General features: G+C 66.1%; 2 protein-coding genes across 2 annotated transcripts; one reads left to right on the plus strand and one right to left on the minus strand.

The window, feature by feature from the left end:
• The first annotated feature begins 1,655 nt into the window (after nt 1–1,655).
• On the plus strand, nt 1,656–4,195 carry IL17C (interleukin 17C). Its single transcript, XM_042917938.1, has 4 exons — nt 1,656–1,736; nt 2,901–2,945; nt 3,264–3,592; nt 3,934–4,195. Exons 1-4 carry the CDS (start codon nt 1,656–1,658, stop codon nt 4,193–4,195), a joined length of 717 nt encoding a protein of 238 aa, XP_042773872.1.
• Nucleotides 4,196–5,721: 1,526 nt separating this feature from the next.
• Nucleotides 5,722–14,295, minus strand: LOC122207957 (cytochrome b-245 light chain). Its single transcript, XM_042918393.1, is given in 7 exon segments — nt 5,722–5,984; nt 5,987–6,095; nt 7,874–7,955; nt 8,430–8,513; nt 8,709–8,783; nt 9,337–9,406; nt 14,171–14,295. Coding segments are annotated over 7 exon segments (588 nt in total). The 5' UTR covers nt 14,229–14,295; the 3' UTR covers nt 5,722–5,874.
• Nucleotides 14,296–14,436: the final 141 nt, after the last annotated feature.

Below are 14,436 nucleotides of genomic sequence, written 5' to 3' on the forward strand. Positions count from 1 at the left end.
CTCCGACGCCTGCTTGCCTTTCCTCCCACCCGAGGGCCTTTGCACATGCTGCTTCCCGTTCTCGGAACCCTGACCTCACTCACCGCTCACGCTTCCTCTGGCGGCTCAGACCAGGCCTGCCCCGTCCCCTCAGCCACCCCCGCAGCACCCCGGTGGGCCCTCCCACCTTCCTCCCCCAGCCAGCCTGCCCCTGCACCAAGCCCCCCTGCCCTCTCTCCTCCTCTCTCTCAAATGGATTAAAGCAAGACGGAAGGGTTTTGTTTTCTAATTTGTATTTTCGTCATTGAAACGTGAAATACAATCTCCAACGTCGTGAGGGAAAACGGGCTAACGTGGCAGCTCGTTCTGGTGAAAATGAAGCTTCTGTGGGTTTCCCGCTGGTCGTTCCCGGCAGCCCCCCTGCAGTCATTACGTCTCGGCTGGACATGCCCTCCTGCACTCTCCTCTGTACCCAGTTCCCCCGGGCCTCCGCGTCCTCCTGCTCCCGCCCCTCCCCTGCTCTCCCCACACCCAGCTCCCCCCCCAGTGACCGTTGCCACCAGCCCACAGGCAGCCTCACTCAGCAAGAGGGGCTCAGCCCGTGGTGCTCAGGGGTTTCAGGGCTGAAGGAGGCCTGGGTTCCAAGGGGCATGGTTTGAGGGCGGGGCCTTCTGGGACACCGCCTCCGGGATGCCCTCCGACTTCCTCTGGTGGTGCCTTTCCAGTCTTGCCCAACCCAGGACTTCTGTGCTTGCCTCAGCCACCCGCAGGAATGAGGTGCCACCTGGGCCCCCGCCCTGCATCCTTGCAGCCTTGATGTCAGGCTGGCCAGGACCCCCGGCCCCCCCCCGGGCCCTCCCCCTGCCCCTGGTCCCCTTGAGCAGCGTCTACCCCCGGAACTGGCTGTCGGGACCATGGGGAACAGTGCTGGGCGGCCCTGGTGTCACAAAGCGGGGGGAGCGCACAGCCTGGCCCCCGGTTCCTCCACTGGACGCGGTGCCCACCCAGCAGGCTGTTCGGAAAAGACACAGAAGATGCTGACACGCATCTCGTGGGGGGCAGGTGTGGACCCCCCCGGCAGCCAGGGCATATTCTTCAGCTCATAAAGGAGACCCGCGCGCGCGTGTGGCCAGACCCCCCTGGCCAAAGGGCAGCGAGAGTCCCGCACACGTTGAACCTCCCCCCCGCCGGTCTCCAGGCCGGGGTCGATCTGCCAGTGCCCCGCGACTGGGGCGCCGTCCCCCCACTCTCCTCCCTGGGGACCCGGGCTCAGCCCCCTTCCCCCCATTTTGCGGCACTTACGGGACGCCGAGGCGCCAGGGGCAGCTCTGTGCCGGGGCCGTGGCAGGTGTGCCACCCCACTGTCCCTGCCCTCAAGGGAGGAGACCCCCGAGCACCCCCGCAGGTGCAGGGGGCAGCCGTCAGCTCGGCCCGAGGAGGCTCTTCCTGGAGAGCTGGCCTGGGCTGACACACAGAGCACAGCAGCCAGCACCCGCCCTGCAGAGGCGGTCACGGGCTCAGCGGTGTCCCCCCCCGAAATAGTCCACGTCCTGGCCCCGGTGCCTTTGGAGAACGTGCCCTCATCCAGGAAAAGGGTCCTGGCAGATGCAGCTATGGTCAAGACCTTGAGATGGGATCATTCTGACTGAGGTGAGTGTCCTCACGCAGAAGGCGAGATGGGGGCACAGGGGAGGGGCCGTGTCGTGGCCGCAAGCCAAGGGACCCTGAGAATCAGCAGCCAGGAGAAGCGAGAAGAGGTGGGACGGGTCCTCCCTCGGAGACCCCAGATGCCACTTACCCTGCCGACAATATGACTTCAGACCCCGGCCTCCAAACTGTGGGAACAAATTTCTGCTATCTTAAGCCCTCAGTGTGTGGTACTTTGTCGAAGCCGTTCTAGCAAACTAATTCAGGTGGTGATCTCCCCATTGCAGGAGGTATGCAAGCAGAGGGCTGGGGCGCTGGAGGGAGGACCGACCCTGGGGACTCAATGTATCTATCCCTCCATCGGAAGCAGCATTTCCTCCAGGCCAGCGAGGGACAAGGGTCTCCCTTAACCCTGTCCTGCTCCCCGGGACATAGGCCCAGCAAGCCCACTGACAGGTGCAGACGCCAGGAGAGCCCTCCTCCCTCAAGGGGTCTCCGCATCCCTGGAGTCTCAGGGGTGGCGCCTGCCTGGTGCGGATGCTGGCCACTGCCCGCATGTGGGCAGGCGGGGTCCTGGGACGGCAGATGACGCCCTCCCTCCACCCTCAGACCCTACTCAGCTGGGGGACGCTTCAGATTCTGATGTGAGGGACCAGGACGCACAGGGCCCTGGGTCTTGGTGGGTGACCAGGGGACTCGGGGGGTGGTGTCCAAACGCCAGCCATTCAAAGCTTCACCAGATCACCTCCCACTGTCCTTTCCAGGGTAACAAAGGCGCCCGGCGCTGTCACCCCACAGCCCCATGGCCCAGCTCCTGGAGCGCCTTCTGGAATGTCTCCCACCTGTGCGGGAGGGGGCGGGCACTGATGCCCCTCCTGGAACATTGGCTACAAACAGGACCGACCTCGCGTCCACAACCTGGGGGACCGGCCCCCGGGGAGCTCCGTGCGGCAGTGTGAGTGACGGAGGCCACCCCGGCTGCCCGGCCCACGGCTCCCCGTGGCCAAAACATCCCGGCCCGTCCGTCCATCGGCAGTGGCCAGCCTGGGGCAGGGTCCCTCCGGGCGGGGGAGGGAGAGGAGGAGGGGGGTGGGCACGGGCCCGCCCTGGGCGGGGAGGAGACAGGGGCACCCACCGGGAGGGGAGGAGGAAGCTCAGCGGGCACTTCCCCGGGAGGAAGCGGCCCGGATTTCCCCCAGGTGTGGCTGGAGGTATAAAGGGCGCCGGGAGCCGGGAGGCTCCAGGACCGCAGCCGGTGCACCTGCCTCTTGCAGCCCAGCGCCGCCGCCGCCGCCGCCGCCGCCGCCGCCGCCACCATGGTGAGCCGCCGCGTCTCCCCACGCCCCCACCTGGGCGGGGCCACCTGGCCCTGAAGGGCTGGTGGCTTGCCGCCCCCACACGGAGGACGTTGGGATGGGGTCCAGGAAGCCCCCCAAGGCTGGGGACAGGAGGCAGCCGGGCCCCAGGAGCTCTGGTGCTCTGGGGAGCTCGGGCTGCAGGGCTAGCCCCAACTTGGGAGAGAGGGCTGTACCCCGTCTTTCCACAGGAAATGGGGCAAGCCGGGGCGGGGTGGGGGGCGGTGAGTGCCCCCTTCCCTGGGCGCCCCCTGACCTGACTCCCCAATGCCTACCCGCCAGCTCCTCCCTGGCCTCTTGCTTCTGTTCTGGACGCCTGCCAGCCTGGCCCGCCACGGCCCCCAGCTCTGGGGGGGCCCCCACGCCCACGGGACCCCACGCTGCTACTCGGCCGAGGAGCTGCCTCTGGGCCAGCCCCCGCCGCATCTGCTGGCTCGAGCTGCCAAGTGGGAGCAGGCTTTGCCCGTAGCCCTGGTGTCCAGCCTGGAGGCGGGGGGCCGCAGGAGGCGGCACGACGCCCCCCCCGCTGGGACCCAGTGCCCGGTGCTGCGTCCTGAGGACGTGCTGGAAGCCGGCATCCACCAGCGTTCCATCTCCCCCTGGAGATACCGGTGAGGGCCGGGGGGCGCCCTGCGTGCTGGGGTCCCCGCTCCATGCTGTTGGGCCATCCCCGCCCCCCTCTGAGCCTCAGCGTCTCCGCCTGTTAGATGGGACGGTCACCCCCGGGCCGGGAGGGTGGGGCCCCATCAGCGGGGCGCCTCCTTGCCGCTGTGGTGGGCAAGAGTCCGGCCCGGCTCGGTGGCCAGGGACGCCCGGGAGAATGCCGAGGTCCGCGCCTGAGCCCCTGCAGGGGTGGGCCGGTGGGGGGCGCTGGGCCGGGGGGGGGGGGGGGGGGGGAGGAGAGGCGGGGAGGGGGCTCGCTCACCGAGGCCCCGCCCGTCTGTCCCCGCAGCGTGGACACGGACGAGAGCCGCTACCCGCAGAAGCTGGCCTTCGCCCAGTGCCTGTGCAGGGGCTGCGTCAGCGCCAGGACGGGCCGCGAGACGGCGGCGCTCAACTCGGTGCCCCTGCTGCAGAGCCTGCTGGTGCTGCGCCGCCAGCCCTGCTCGCGGGAGGCCACGGGGCTGCCCACGCCCGGGGCCTTCTCCTTCCACGCGGAGTTCATCCGCGTGCCCGTCGGCTGCACCTGTGTCCTGCCCAGGTCGGCTCGGTGAGCCCCGGCCTCGGCCGGCGTCGCCTGCGCCCCCCCACCCCGCGCTGGACAGTCGGGGGGCTCTCCCGGGAGGGCCCCCCTATTTATGGGTATTTATTGCTTATTTATTTGCCCCACGGGGTCCCCGGGCAGGTACCGAGGCTCGGGGCTGAGGAACGACGGCAGACGCCACGCCCCGAACGGTTGTGTCCCCCGTGCCTGGAGGGTGACTCTGCTGCTCGGGCCCATCTCGAGACTCGGTTTACCCTTTCTGCAAAAACACTTGGGCTGGAAGGACTCTTTGTCTTCTTCTAGAACTGTCTTAAACACCACGAACGGTGTTCTGATGACGCCTCCATCTCGGTGTTCCCCCGGGGCTCCCCTCACACCCTCCCTGGCCTCACGCTGCTCCCGGCCCCCCAAGCTTCCCCTCCCCAGCCCCCCAGAGGAAGAGGTACCCCTGTATCTCCAAAACAACTATTTTAAGTGTCAACGCGTCGTTAAATTGACAAACGTCCCCCAGAGCACACTGTGGGAGGGCAGAGGGCGGTGGTTGAAGGCACCCCCTCCCCCTCCCCCCTGCCTGGCCCTCGGCACCCGGCTGGTCCCACGGGGGCAGCCGCCGGCCCTAGATTCTCGTGTCCTCCCAGGAAGGTCCCAAGGTCATCCACTTGGGAGATGTGCTTTGACACAGGTGTGCCCCGCTGGCCCTGGCAGGGCCTTGGCACCTGAGGGGTTCCCATTCTGGCCGTGCTGTGGCCAGGCCCTCCTCCACCAAGGGGACTCCCCCTCTGCCCCACAGACAGCGTCTTAGGGAACTCCTGGGGGAGTCCGCTCAGGGGGGACACACCTCCGGCGTCTGAACGTCCCCTCCAGCCCCGCCAGACACCTAGGCGAATCCGAAGGCCAGAGACCTAGGCGGATCTTGCTGCCCGGACGGCCCTGGGGCTTCGGCCCCCCAGCAGGGACCCGGCAGAGCCCGGCAGCCCTGAGGCCAGGCACCCCAGCCTCCTGCCGAGCGTCCTGGCTCACAGCGTGACTACGCAGGTCACGGCCGGGGGCGCTCAGTGTGTGGCCTCAGCAGGTGTGGAGAGGGGTCCCGGGCAGCTCTGGCTCGGCTACACCCCCCTCAGAGCCTCAGTTTCCCCAGCCTAAGGGGTGACTGCCGTAGGGGCTGCAGGGCTCTTTTCAGAAGCTCCCTGATGGATGGACCACTTTCACCCCCGATCAAGGTCCACTGTGTTCAAACAAGCCCGCGGGAGGTGTTCGGGTTGATCTTTGTGTGGGGTCTGAAGGACACTCTGCCCGTGGGTGGCCACACCGGTCATCGGCTGGTGAAGGAGTGAAGGCCCCGGGGAGGGGGGAGGGGCTTCCAAACTGAGGGTCCAGGAGGCCCAGAGGCCACCTGAGCAGGGACCAGCCTCGCAGTAGAGGGAACAGCCTGTGTCTGGGGGGCAAGGGGCATCCCTGTGGCTGGAGTGGCAGGAGGGGGCGGCGGGGGGCGCGGCATCCGTCCTGGGCTGTGGGTTCAGTGAGGACAGGTGGGGGTGGGGGAGGCAGGGGGGCGGGGAGCGCCCATCCTGGATTTATTAATGCAGAAGGCAGAGCTGGGATTGGGTGTGGTGTGCACACGGGGAGTCAGGGAGCCTGCTCTCCCTGGTTTATTTTGGGAGCCACGTGGGGGACAGCCGGAGACGCCCGTCACACGACCTCGTCGACCACCGGGACCGGGTTCTCCTGAGGGCCGCCGGAAACGCCTGCCGATGCCGCGGCCTCCTCCTCGCTGGACTTCTTTCGGGCCTCGGCCGGGGCCGGGGCGGGGGGTTGCTGGGCGGCTGCTTGATGGTGCCCCCGACCTGCGGCCGCTCCTTGGGCTTGGGCTGGGGCTCGATGGGGGTCCACTGCTCTCCGTGGAAGGCTGCCTGCAGGACGCAGAGGAGCCGGGTCACAGATGGGCTGACCTGGCCTCCCGGAGGCCGGCTCTGCCCCGCCCCGGGGAACTGGGCAGGACCCACGTGTGAACCCCCTAAGTCCAGAGTGACAGCCAGGACCCCCGACTCCAGCTGCTTCATTATGGGGTGGGGGACCCTGAAAGCGGGGCAGGGCAAGTGGAGGCCACTCCTAGGCACACGCTCCAAGCCGGGGCTGGCCCCAACCAAGAGTGGGGCAGGGCAGGAGGCAGGCCTTTCTATCACACAATGTCTGGCGGGCCGGGCGTCTGCGAGGAGTGAGGGGCCCAGGAGGGCAGCCGAGGGGGGCGGGGAGGGCGGGCCCTTTCTGCCCTGGAGCCTCCCCAGGGGCACCAGCCACGGTGAAGACCCCAGACTCTGGCTGAATGCAGACTCCTGGGCCCCGGGGCCCTACGGCAGGCCGGGACAGCCTGGGAATGTATGCTTTCCATCTGTACCCCACAATCCTCGATGGATAATAAAGTGTGGCATCACATCACTCATGAAGCAGAAGAACAAATGTCCCACCTCCGGACTTAAAACTAGCACATCCCCCCTGAAAAGTAAAGCACACTGCCGATACGAGAGAGTGCAGACAAATGTGGTTTGCAGGGGAGGGTGGAGGGGGGGAAGCAGGGGCGGGGCGGGGGTGGCGGGGAAAATGCACAAACCAGAAAGAGGACACAGGTGAACCTCTGCTCGTCCGCCCAGGGAAGGATTTCACAAAGTTAACAGACCCTCAAGGGGGGCGGGGGGAGCATTCAGCGTCAGACGTTCCCTCCCAAAGCCTCCACGATTAAAACATACATAAGATTCCCCCCAATTAGTAAGGAACAGACGAAACCGCCAGGGAAAAATGGGCAAATGACACGAACAGGCCAATTCCGAGAAGAAGGAAGTTCAGACAGGAGTCGAAAGCGGCCGTGGCCCGGCGCACCGGCGGTCAGGCGGGGTGGGCGTGTCCTGCGGGTGACCTCTGACCCAGCAGTTCCGCTGCTGCGGGTCCTTGAGGGGCCGGCCGCGTGTGGAGGGTCCGGGGCTGGATGCGGGCGACGCCACGACCGCAGTAGGGGAGAGTGGCCGGCCGGCCGGCAGGAAGGGCTCTCTAGCGGGAGCACGGGGCGGGCGGGAAGGGCCCACAACGGTCAGAGCCCAGACGTCACGCCGCCCCGTCCCAAAGAACACGTGCGAACACCAGCGTAGTCATCCAGCAGAGAGATCGGGAGCACCTGCCCCGGAGCCTGTGCGGGAGGACCGTCCACGGCCGCCCGCCGCCCTTCTACAAAGGCAGCCTGACCACAGGGCCTTCGCACGCGTCCCAACCAGGCAAACCCGATGGGGCAGCTCTGGAAAATGTCCGCGTGGCGTCGGCACCCCTAACGAGCTCCGAGGAAGCGCTCCTGACGGCGCCCCAAGTCGGACCAAGGATGGTTTGGACGAGAGAAGAGTGACGATGATGCCAATCCGGTTGGGCCCTGGCTGGCCGTGTGACCCGGGCCAGCCACGTCACCTCTCTGAGTTTCTCCTTCCTTATCTGCAAAGCGGGGCCCTCGCCACCCACCTCGGAGGGCCGAGGTGTAGACAAAGGAAGCAGCACGCTTTATCCGTGCCATACGTGGCGGCTACGGTCGTCACGACCCCGCCCCGGCACGAGCAAGGACACGGGCTCGGCCTCGGCTCAGCCTGCACAGCTGGCTTTGGGGACGGGGGTGGCACGTGCCAGGGGGCGAGCCACAGGGGATGCCACTCACCAGCAGATAGATGCTGCTCGCGATGGCCAGGCAGGCTGTCCCCAGGATGGTGGCAAGCAGGAAGCCGGCAGGTACCGAGAGCCTGGGGAGGGGTGGCGGGGAGGTCAGAGGGGGTCTGCGGCCTCGGGACGGGGCCAACTGGAGGTGTGCGGGCCCCGGGACCCCGCACGGAGGACACACCCAGTCCTGCCCAAGGCTGGGTCCCGTAACCCGCTCTCTGCTTCCGCTTGTACCTTAGCAACTCTTGGGGTGCTGGCGCTCGGCCCCCGCCACCATGCCGGAAGGAAGCCGTGTAACAGCGGGGGCCTGTGTTTGCAGCCTCCCCGGAGGTTAAGCCCCAGACACTGGCGCGGGGCCGTGAGCGGGGCGGCCCGGGAGAGCCGGTCGGCTCGGACTCTATTCTTGATTCAAGCTACGGAGGGTGGAATAAGTCCTTACGCAGCATGAGATGACACACACAGGTGTGGGGAGCCTCTGGCAGGACCCAGGACCCGGGCTTTGGTCTGGAAAAGTCTCTGACTCGGTGGAAGCCAGGTGGGTGAGGGAGCTTGCTCACCCCAGGTGCAGGACGGCCCGGATGTAGTAGTTCCTGGAGAGAGGTCCCAACACCTTCACCACTTTGGTCAGGTACTTCTGTCCGCTGGGCACACGGGGAGAGAAGACAGACCGTGTCCTGCTCAGCAGCCCCCACCCACCCCCCCCAGCGTACCCCAGCTCCTCCCCCCCAGGGACCGAGGGGCCGCGGAAGCTGGGCGCGCTCCGGCCTGCCTGCCCAGGAGGAGCGACCTCCCCTGGTGGGTCGGGCCCGGCCCCCAGAGCAGGGCGGTACACTCACCATCTCTCCATGGTGGACCCCTTTCTCCTCTTCCCGCGGGGGTACTCCAGCAGGCAGATAAAGACACCCGCTACGCTGACGTGCCGTTAAGGAACAGCCGAGCTCAGCCCGGGGGCCAGAGTGAGCCCCCTGTGCCGACGAGAAAACAGAGAGGTGCAGCTGCTGCCTGGAGGTCACACAGCTGGGAAACAGCCGGGTGGGGTTTGGACAGGCCTGGCCACTCTGCTGCCCGTCCTGAGCCCTCGGTCCCCTGGCGCCTGCCTCACAGCTGGGCAGACCCCGGGCTGGCCAAGGGGGACAGCTGATAGAAAGGGGGACACAGAGGGGGTCCCCGGGATCCCCGAGGCCTCAGTGCCGGCCCTCACCAGGCCTGGGGCCTCGGGCAAGTTGCCTCCCTGCCCTGAGCCTTGGCCTCCCAACCCCGCGAACCGCGCCTGAGCCGGATCCTGCCGACCACCCCCCCCCCCCCCCCCCCCCCCCCCGCCGCCGCTGAGGGGCTGAGGGCCCCAGGGCTGCGGCAGCATTCTGCAAACCGAGAAGCGCTGTGCCCCCGGGGGCGGCACCGTCCCCACCCCGAGCCCGGCAGCACCGCCCCGGCTGCGTCCCGGCATCCGCGGAGGCAGGATACATGGAGTACGTGCCGAACCACCAACTGGTGAACTGGCCGGCAGTGGCCACGATGCCCCCCGTGATAAGGACTGTGGGCAGAGGAGAGGCAGGTCAGTGCGGCTGGCGGCTGTAGGGGCTCCGGCCGCCTCTCCCTGTGTCCCCTCCCTCGGCGAGGCCACCGGTCCGTCACCCGTGCTCTGCTCCGCGACAACACGTCTGCCCGTGAAGGGGACACAGGCGGGCGCGGACCCCTAGAAGCAACATGTGAGCGGGGGCAGGGGCGACGGAGCAGCGGGAGCCGGCGGGTGGGGTCCGGACCATACCAGACCCCAGGGCTCTGCCACCCCTTGCCACCTCCAGCGTCTGCTCCTGTGGACAGCCGTGCCCGGCTGCTCTGCACCTCGATTCCAGCTGTGGGACCCGGGCACCCCGCCCCCACCCACCCCCCCCAGCCGAATCCGTCAGTCTTCCTCTCTGCGGCCCTGCTTCCCGCCGGCTGCTCTGGGAGGCACGATCTGGATCTTTTCTCCCCCGGAATTACTTTTTGGCACCTTTTCCATTGTGATAACGTACACATAACATGCAAGGTTCCATTTCAGCCATTTTAAAGTACACGGCTCGATGGGGCGCCTGGGTGGCTCCGTGGGTTAAGTGTCCGACTTCGGCTGAGGTCACCATCTCGCAGTTTGTGAGTTCGAGCCCCGTGTCGGGCTCTGTGCTGACGGCTCAGAGGCTGCCGGCTGCTCCGGATTCTGTGTCCCTTTCTCTCTGCCCCTCCCCCGCTCACACGCGGTCTCCCTCAAAAATATCTTAAATGAACACTAAAATAAAACAAAGTACACAGCTCGGCGGCCTAAGTCCACGCGCATTATCGTGTCCACCTGCAGAACTCCAGCAGCTTCCGAGGGACGAGTACGACGCAGGACGGTGTGCGGGCGTAATCCTGACGACTTTACGGGCGCTCCCCACGTGCCCTGCACGCACCCACATCGACGTGCCCCCCGACCCCAGAAGCCCCCCGTGCCCCGTCCAGTCAGGGCCGGCCTCTGCGTCCGGCTCCTTCCGTTCAACAGCTTGTCAAGGCCGTTCAGGTGGCTTCCTGCCGTAGGTATCGACCACGATGGGTTTCTCCACTCTTCCGCCTTTGGGACATTTTGGTTGCTGCCAGATTTGTCCCGTTATGAATAAGCTGACACAGCGTTTAATAGTTTTCAATAGTTTGTAAGAGTTTTAACAGTTTCCACTAGTTCAAGCCGACAGCAAACCGACCATCCCGGACTTACCGTGGCCGATGTGAAGTTCCTCTTTCTAACAAGCCCCGTGTCACGTTTCCCTCCTCCAGCTGTCTTGCTCAAACTTTAAATTTTACAATTTCTCTTCCTGGGTCACGTGTGCATTCCAGCTTAACCTCAGCCCCACCCACAGACCTCCCGTGGCGGTAAATGATAAATCATTCACCCTTCCAACCGGCCACAGCCTGTTCAGCGTTCTGGGCTCAGCGACACCCCCCCACCCCTGCTGACGGGCATCCCTCGGGGGGTCCCCCGGGAGTCAGGCTTTCTCTGGGCACCTCAGATTTTATTCCACTGCCTTCTGGCAGTGATTCTCGATGATGAGGGCGGACTCGGCCTGACTCGGCCTGTACTTTTCTCCTCTGGTAAATGGCAAGATTTTCTTTAATGGTCTGTATTTTCATTACAGCGTGTCCCAGAAGGGATCTGTTTTCCGCTATTCTGCGTTCTGCTTTCTCCTTCGATCTGAGCCTCTCCGTTTCTGCAGAACGCTCACCCATCACCCTTCGGTATTGCCTCCCTGTGTCCTTCCTTCAGAGCATGACTGTCTTACCTCGGGACCTGCCACCGCCCACGGGGCGGGGCTCCCCCCATCCACCAGACCCCTCCCCCCAACCTGCTTCCCATGGGGGTCCCCTGCCCCGCCCACCCTGCCCACAGGGCTGGCGTCTATTTAACAACCCATCTGTGTCTCTGGGCTGCGAGCGCGAGGGTCCCCCAGCCCCGTCTTACGGGCCCCTAGCCCTCTCGTCTTTAGACAGCGTTCAATTCATCCACTGACCTCTAGCGACTTTATTTCTTGACATTCCGCATTAGCTCACTTTCTGCACTGTCCTGTTTTTGCTGTGTAATCCTCTATTCCTTTCCCTCCTTGAACAGTTGTGCACACAATCGTGGGCGTAAACACGCGCTCACATTCGCGTGTCTTCCAGAAGGCACCGCAGCCCCAGCCCCTGGAGGTGTGCGTGCTGCCTCTCCCCGGGCCGGTGCTTCCTCCCACGGCGGGCACTTCCTCCCACGGCGGGCGCGTGCGGGCTGCTGGTGGGGCCTGCCTTCCTGCAGCGGTCGGGGACAGACGTCCTTGCAGGGAAGTTACACACTGGCCTCTGCTGGGGGCCTCCGGGTCTCTCTAGTCCTGGATCCGGTTCATCGGAATGTCCCGGTCCAGCACAGGGTAGGGGGCACGCAGCCCTTCCCACACGCAGCACAGGCCTGGGGTTCCGGGGTTTTGCCTCGTCGGTGACTTGTTCCAGCCCTGGCTGCAGGTGGCAAGCGTCCTCGGAGGGGACCGCTTCCTACGCCGTCTCTTGTGCAGGTGGGCCTCCCCAGCCGGGTCCAGTCACGTAGCCCAGAATCGCCCGTGTCCACGCAGAGGCCCTGAAACCCCACCGAGTGAGAGTCGAAGCCCCTGACGGTGTCGCTGTCCCCCGGGCCCCCCCTCCTTCGGCCCCCGGACACCACCTTGAATGCTCACTCTGCTTTTCCAGCCCGCAGATTTCCTACTCCTGTGCTGAGCTTTGCTACACATTAACCACGTGTGCTTGCCCGGCAGCGTGCGGGGTGGGGGCTGGAACAGGGCACTCAGCACACTTGTCTTGGGTGCCTCGTCCCCCCTCCCGAGCTGCAGTTTCGCTGCCTGCCATCAGCAAGAGGGGGGCAAAGACACCGGTGACTCACCAGGACGGCAGGGCTGCTCTGTCACCCACCAAGGCTGACAGAGCCCTAGTAAGTACAGGACGCACCGGAACAAGGAAAGGTGAGGCCTCGGCTCTTGGGGGCCTTACGGTCTTGTCGGGGGAACAGAAATACACCTCGGAACTGGAACAGGGAACGTGACGGAAGGCCTGGGGCTACTTTACGTCTGGTGCTCCCCAAAGACTCCTCCAGGCTCGTGGCAATTTGAGCCGAGAAATGAATGGAAAAGCCAGCTGTCCACAGATGCTTCAGACAGAAGATGCCTCTTCAGCAAGGCTCTTGGATCCGCTCAGGAGATCCGGGAACAGAAAGGAAGCAGGTGCCCTCGGAGCTCCGGAGCAGGGAGGGAGCTGGCGGGGCAGGGAAGGGGGCGGCCAGAAGTGGCTTCCGTTGTGTGTACCCGAAAGGCACCGAGGGCTTTGAGCAGCAGGTGACACGGTCTGGTCAGATGGGGCTTTCCACAATAGAAAAACCTGTGGGGTGTGCCTGCTGGTGGGTCTCGCCAGGCCCGAGGGGCCCCAGGGGGCTGAAGTTTATGCCGAGAAGAGAAGTCAACAAAGGGGGAGCCGGGGGACGGGAGTGCCCTGGGGGACCTTCTGACACACCGTCTTGTTTGATGACGAAGAAGGCTGAGCCCGGGCCTCGACCTCACAGTCGGCACAGTGGACGTGAACAGCTTGGGCCCCGTGGCCCCCGTGGGCAGGTGTTAGCTAAGGCCAGGCCAGGCCAGCCCGCACGCAGTGGGCCTTCAGGGAATGGGGCCCCAGGGCCTAGAACCCTCTACTTCCTGGGAGGGTGGGAGTTGCAGGAAGCGGGTGAGGGTGGTCTGCAGTGGTCTATCTAGGGCGTCCTGCTCCACTGCCTGGGGACAGGGAGAAGCACCATCTAACTGAGCCACCTTGGAGGCCAAAAGCAGGGGTGACCTGCGTGGACGGGGAACAGACTGCTAGGCCCCGGGCCCCCATGCGCTCCTACAGTGTGGCGCTGGGAAGTCTACCTCCGACCCTTCCCTCCCCAGCCGGTCCCAGCTGAATGGTAGTGGGCTGAGACCCTCCTTTCGAGCACGTTCCCCCCCTGGGCCCAGGCTCTTCCTGGGAGTGGCAGGTGCCAGGTGGGAGGGGCCAGGCAGGGCCAGAGCATCTGGGCCCACTCTTGCCTCAGACTCCGTCTGGGACTCAGCTTTACCCCACCCAGTCCTGAGAAGTTCCTGCTTTCGGTACAGGGCTGGGGTGCAGACCCCACCGCTCCTTAACCAGAGCTCTTGAGTACAGGGCCGGGCAGGGTGACTGGGGCCCTGACCCCTTCCCCGGTCTCTCTGGGAGTTGAGCTGAAAGGGGGTCACTCTGGGGGTTTCCAGCCACCTTATGAAATCCCAAATGCCCTTCTGTGCACCTGGGGGCTGGGCCCCAGATGGAGAGCGGCTGCCACCCAGGACGCGAAGAGAGGGAGGCCCTCGCCATCGCTGGGCCAAAGCCCCCATCCAGGGCAGCGGCGGGGGCAGGGGGGTTTGGCGGACACCGACGTCCACATGCCGGGTTTTCCCAACCCTTGGGGGACAGTGACTCCCCGGAAACTACCAAGGACGAAAGGCCTCTTACCCTGGCTGCAACTTCCTCTTTCAGTGTAGAGGTCCAGACGCGGATGGGGGACTGAAGAGGGTACGGCTCGGGGGATGGGGTGGGCAGGGGGCGGGGGTCTCCGAACCCCCTCCGCAGGCAGAAGTCTCTGACTGCCCGCACCCTACCCCCACCCCTGGCCCGCCCCGCCCCGCCGCTGCACGTACCCCACCCCCTTCCCTGCTTCAGTCCCCACTCTCGGAGCCCCCGCGGGGCCGGCCCGCAGCCCGAGGTCCCGGCGCACACTCACTCAGGCCGGACGCCAGCGCCTGCTCGTTGGCCCACATGGCCCACTCGATCTGCCCCATAGCGGCGGAGGCGACGACAGCTCGGCGGACTCCGCGGCAACACTGCGGCCCGCGCTCCCGCCGCCCGCCCCTCCCGAGGGCCGGCCCCGCCCCCGCCCCCGCCCCCAGCGGCAGACCCCACCCCCGGCGGCTCCAGGCCCCGCCCCTCGGGGCAGAAGGGAGCCGGGTTGGGGCCGGACTCTTCCCCGCCCCCGGCCTCAGGCCCCGC

The sequence above is a fragment of the Panthera leo genome, chromosome E2, assembly GCF_018350215.1.
Source record: "Panthera leo isolate Ple1 chromosome E2, P.leo_Ple1_pat1.1, whole genome shotgun sequence".
NCBI lineage: Eukaryota > Metazoa > Chordata > Mammalia > Carnivora > Felidae > Panthera > Panthera leo.

Coding starts and splice junctions, on each gene's coding strand:
- IL17C (XM_042917938.1), top strand. CDS start 1,656: ATGGGGGCACAGGGGAGGGGCCGTGTCGTGGCCGCAAGCCAAGGGACC. Junction 1,737..2,900: donor GCCAGGAGAAGCGAGAAGAG/GTGGGACGGGTC, acceptor TGCCTCTTGCAG/CCCAGCGCCGCCGCCGCCGC. Junction 2,946..3,263: donor CCGCCGCCGCCGCCACCATG/GTGAGCCGCCGC, acceptor CCTACCCGCCAG/CTCCTCCCTGGCCTCTTGCT.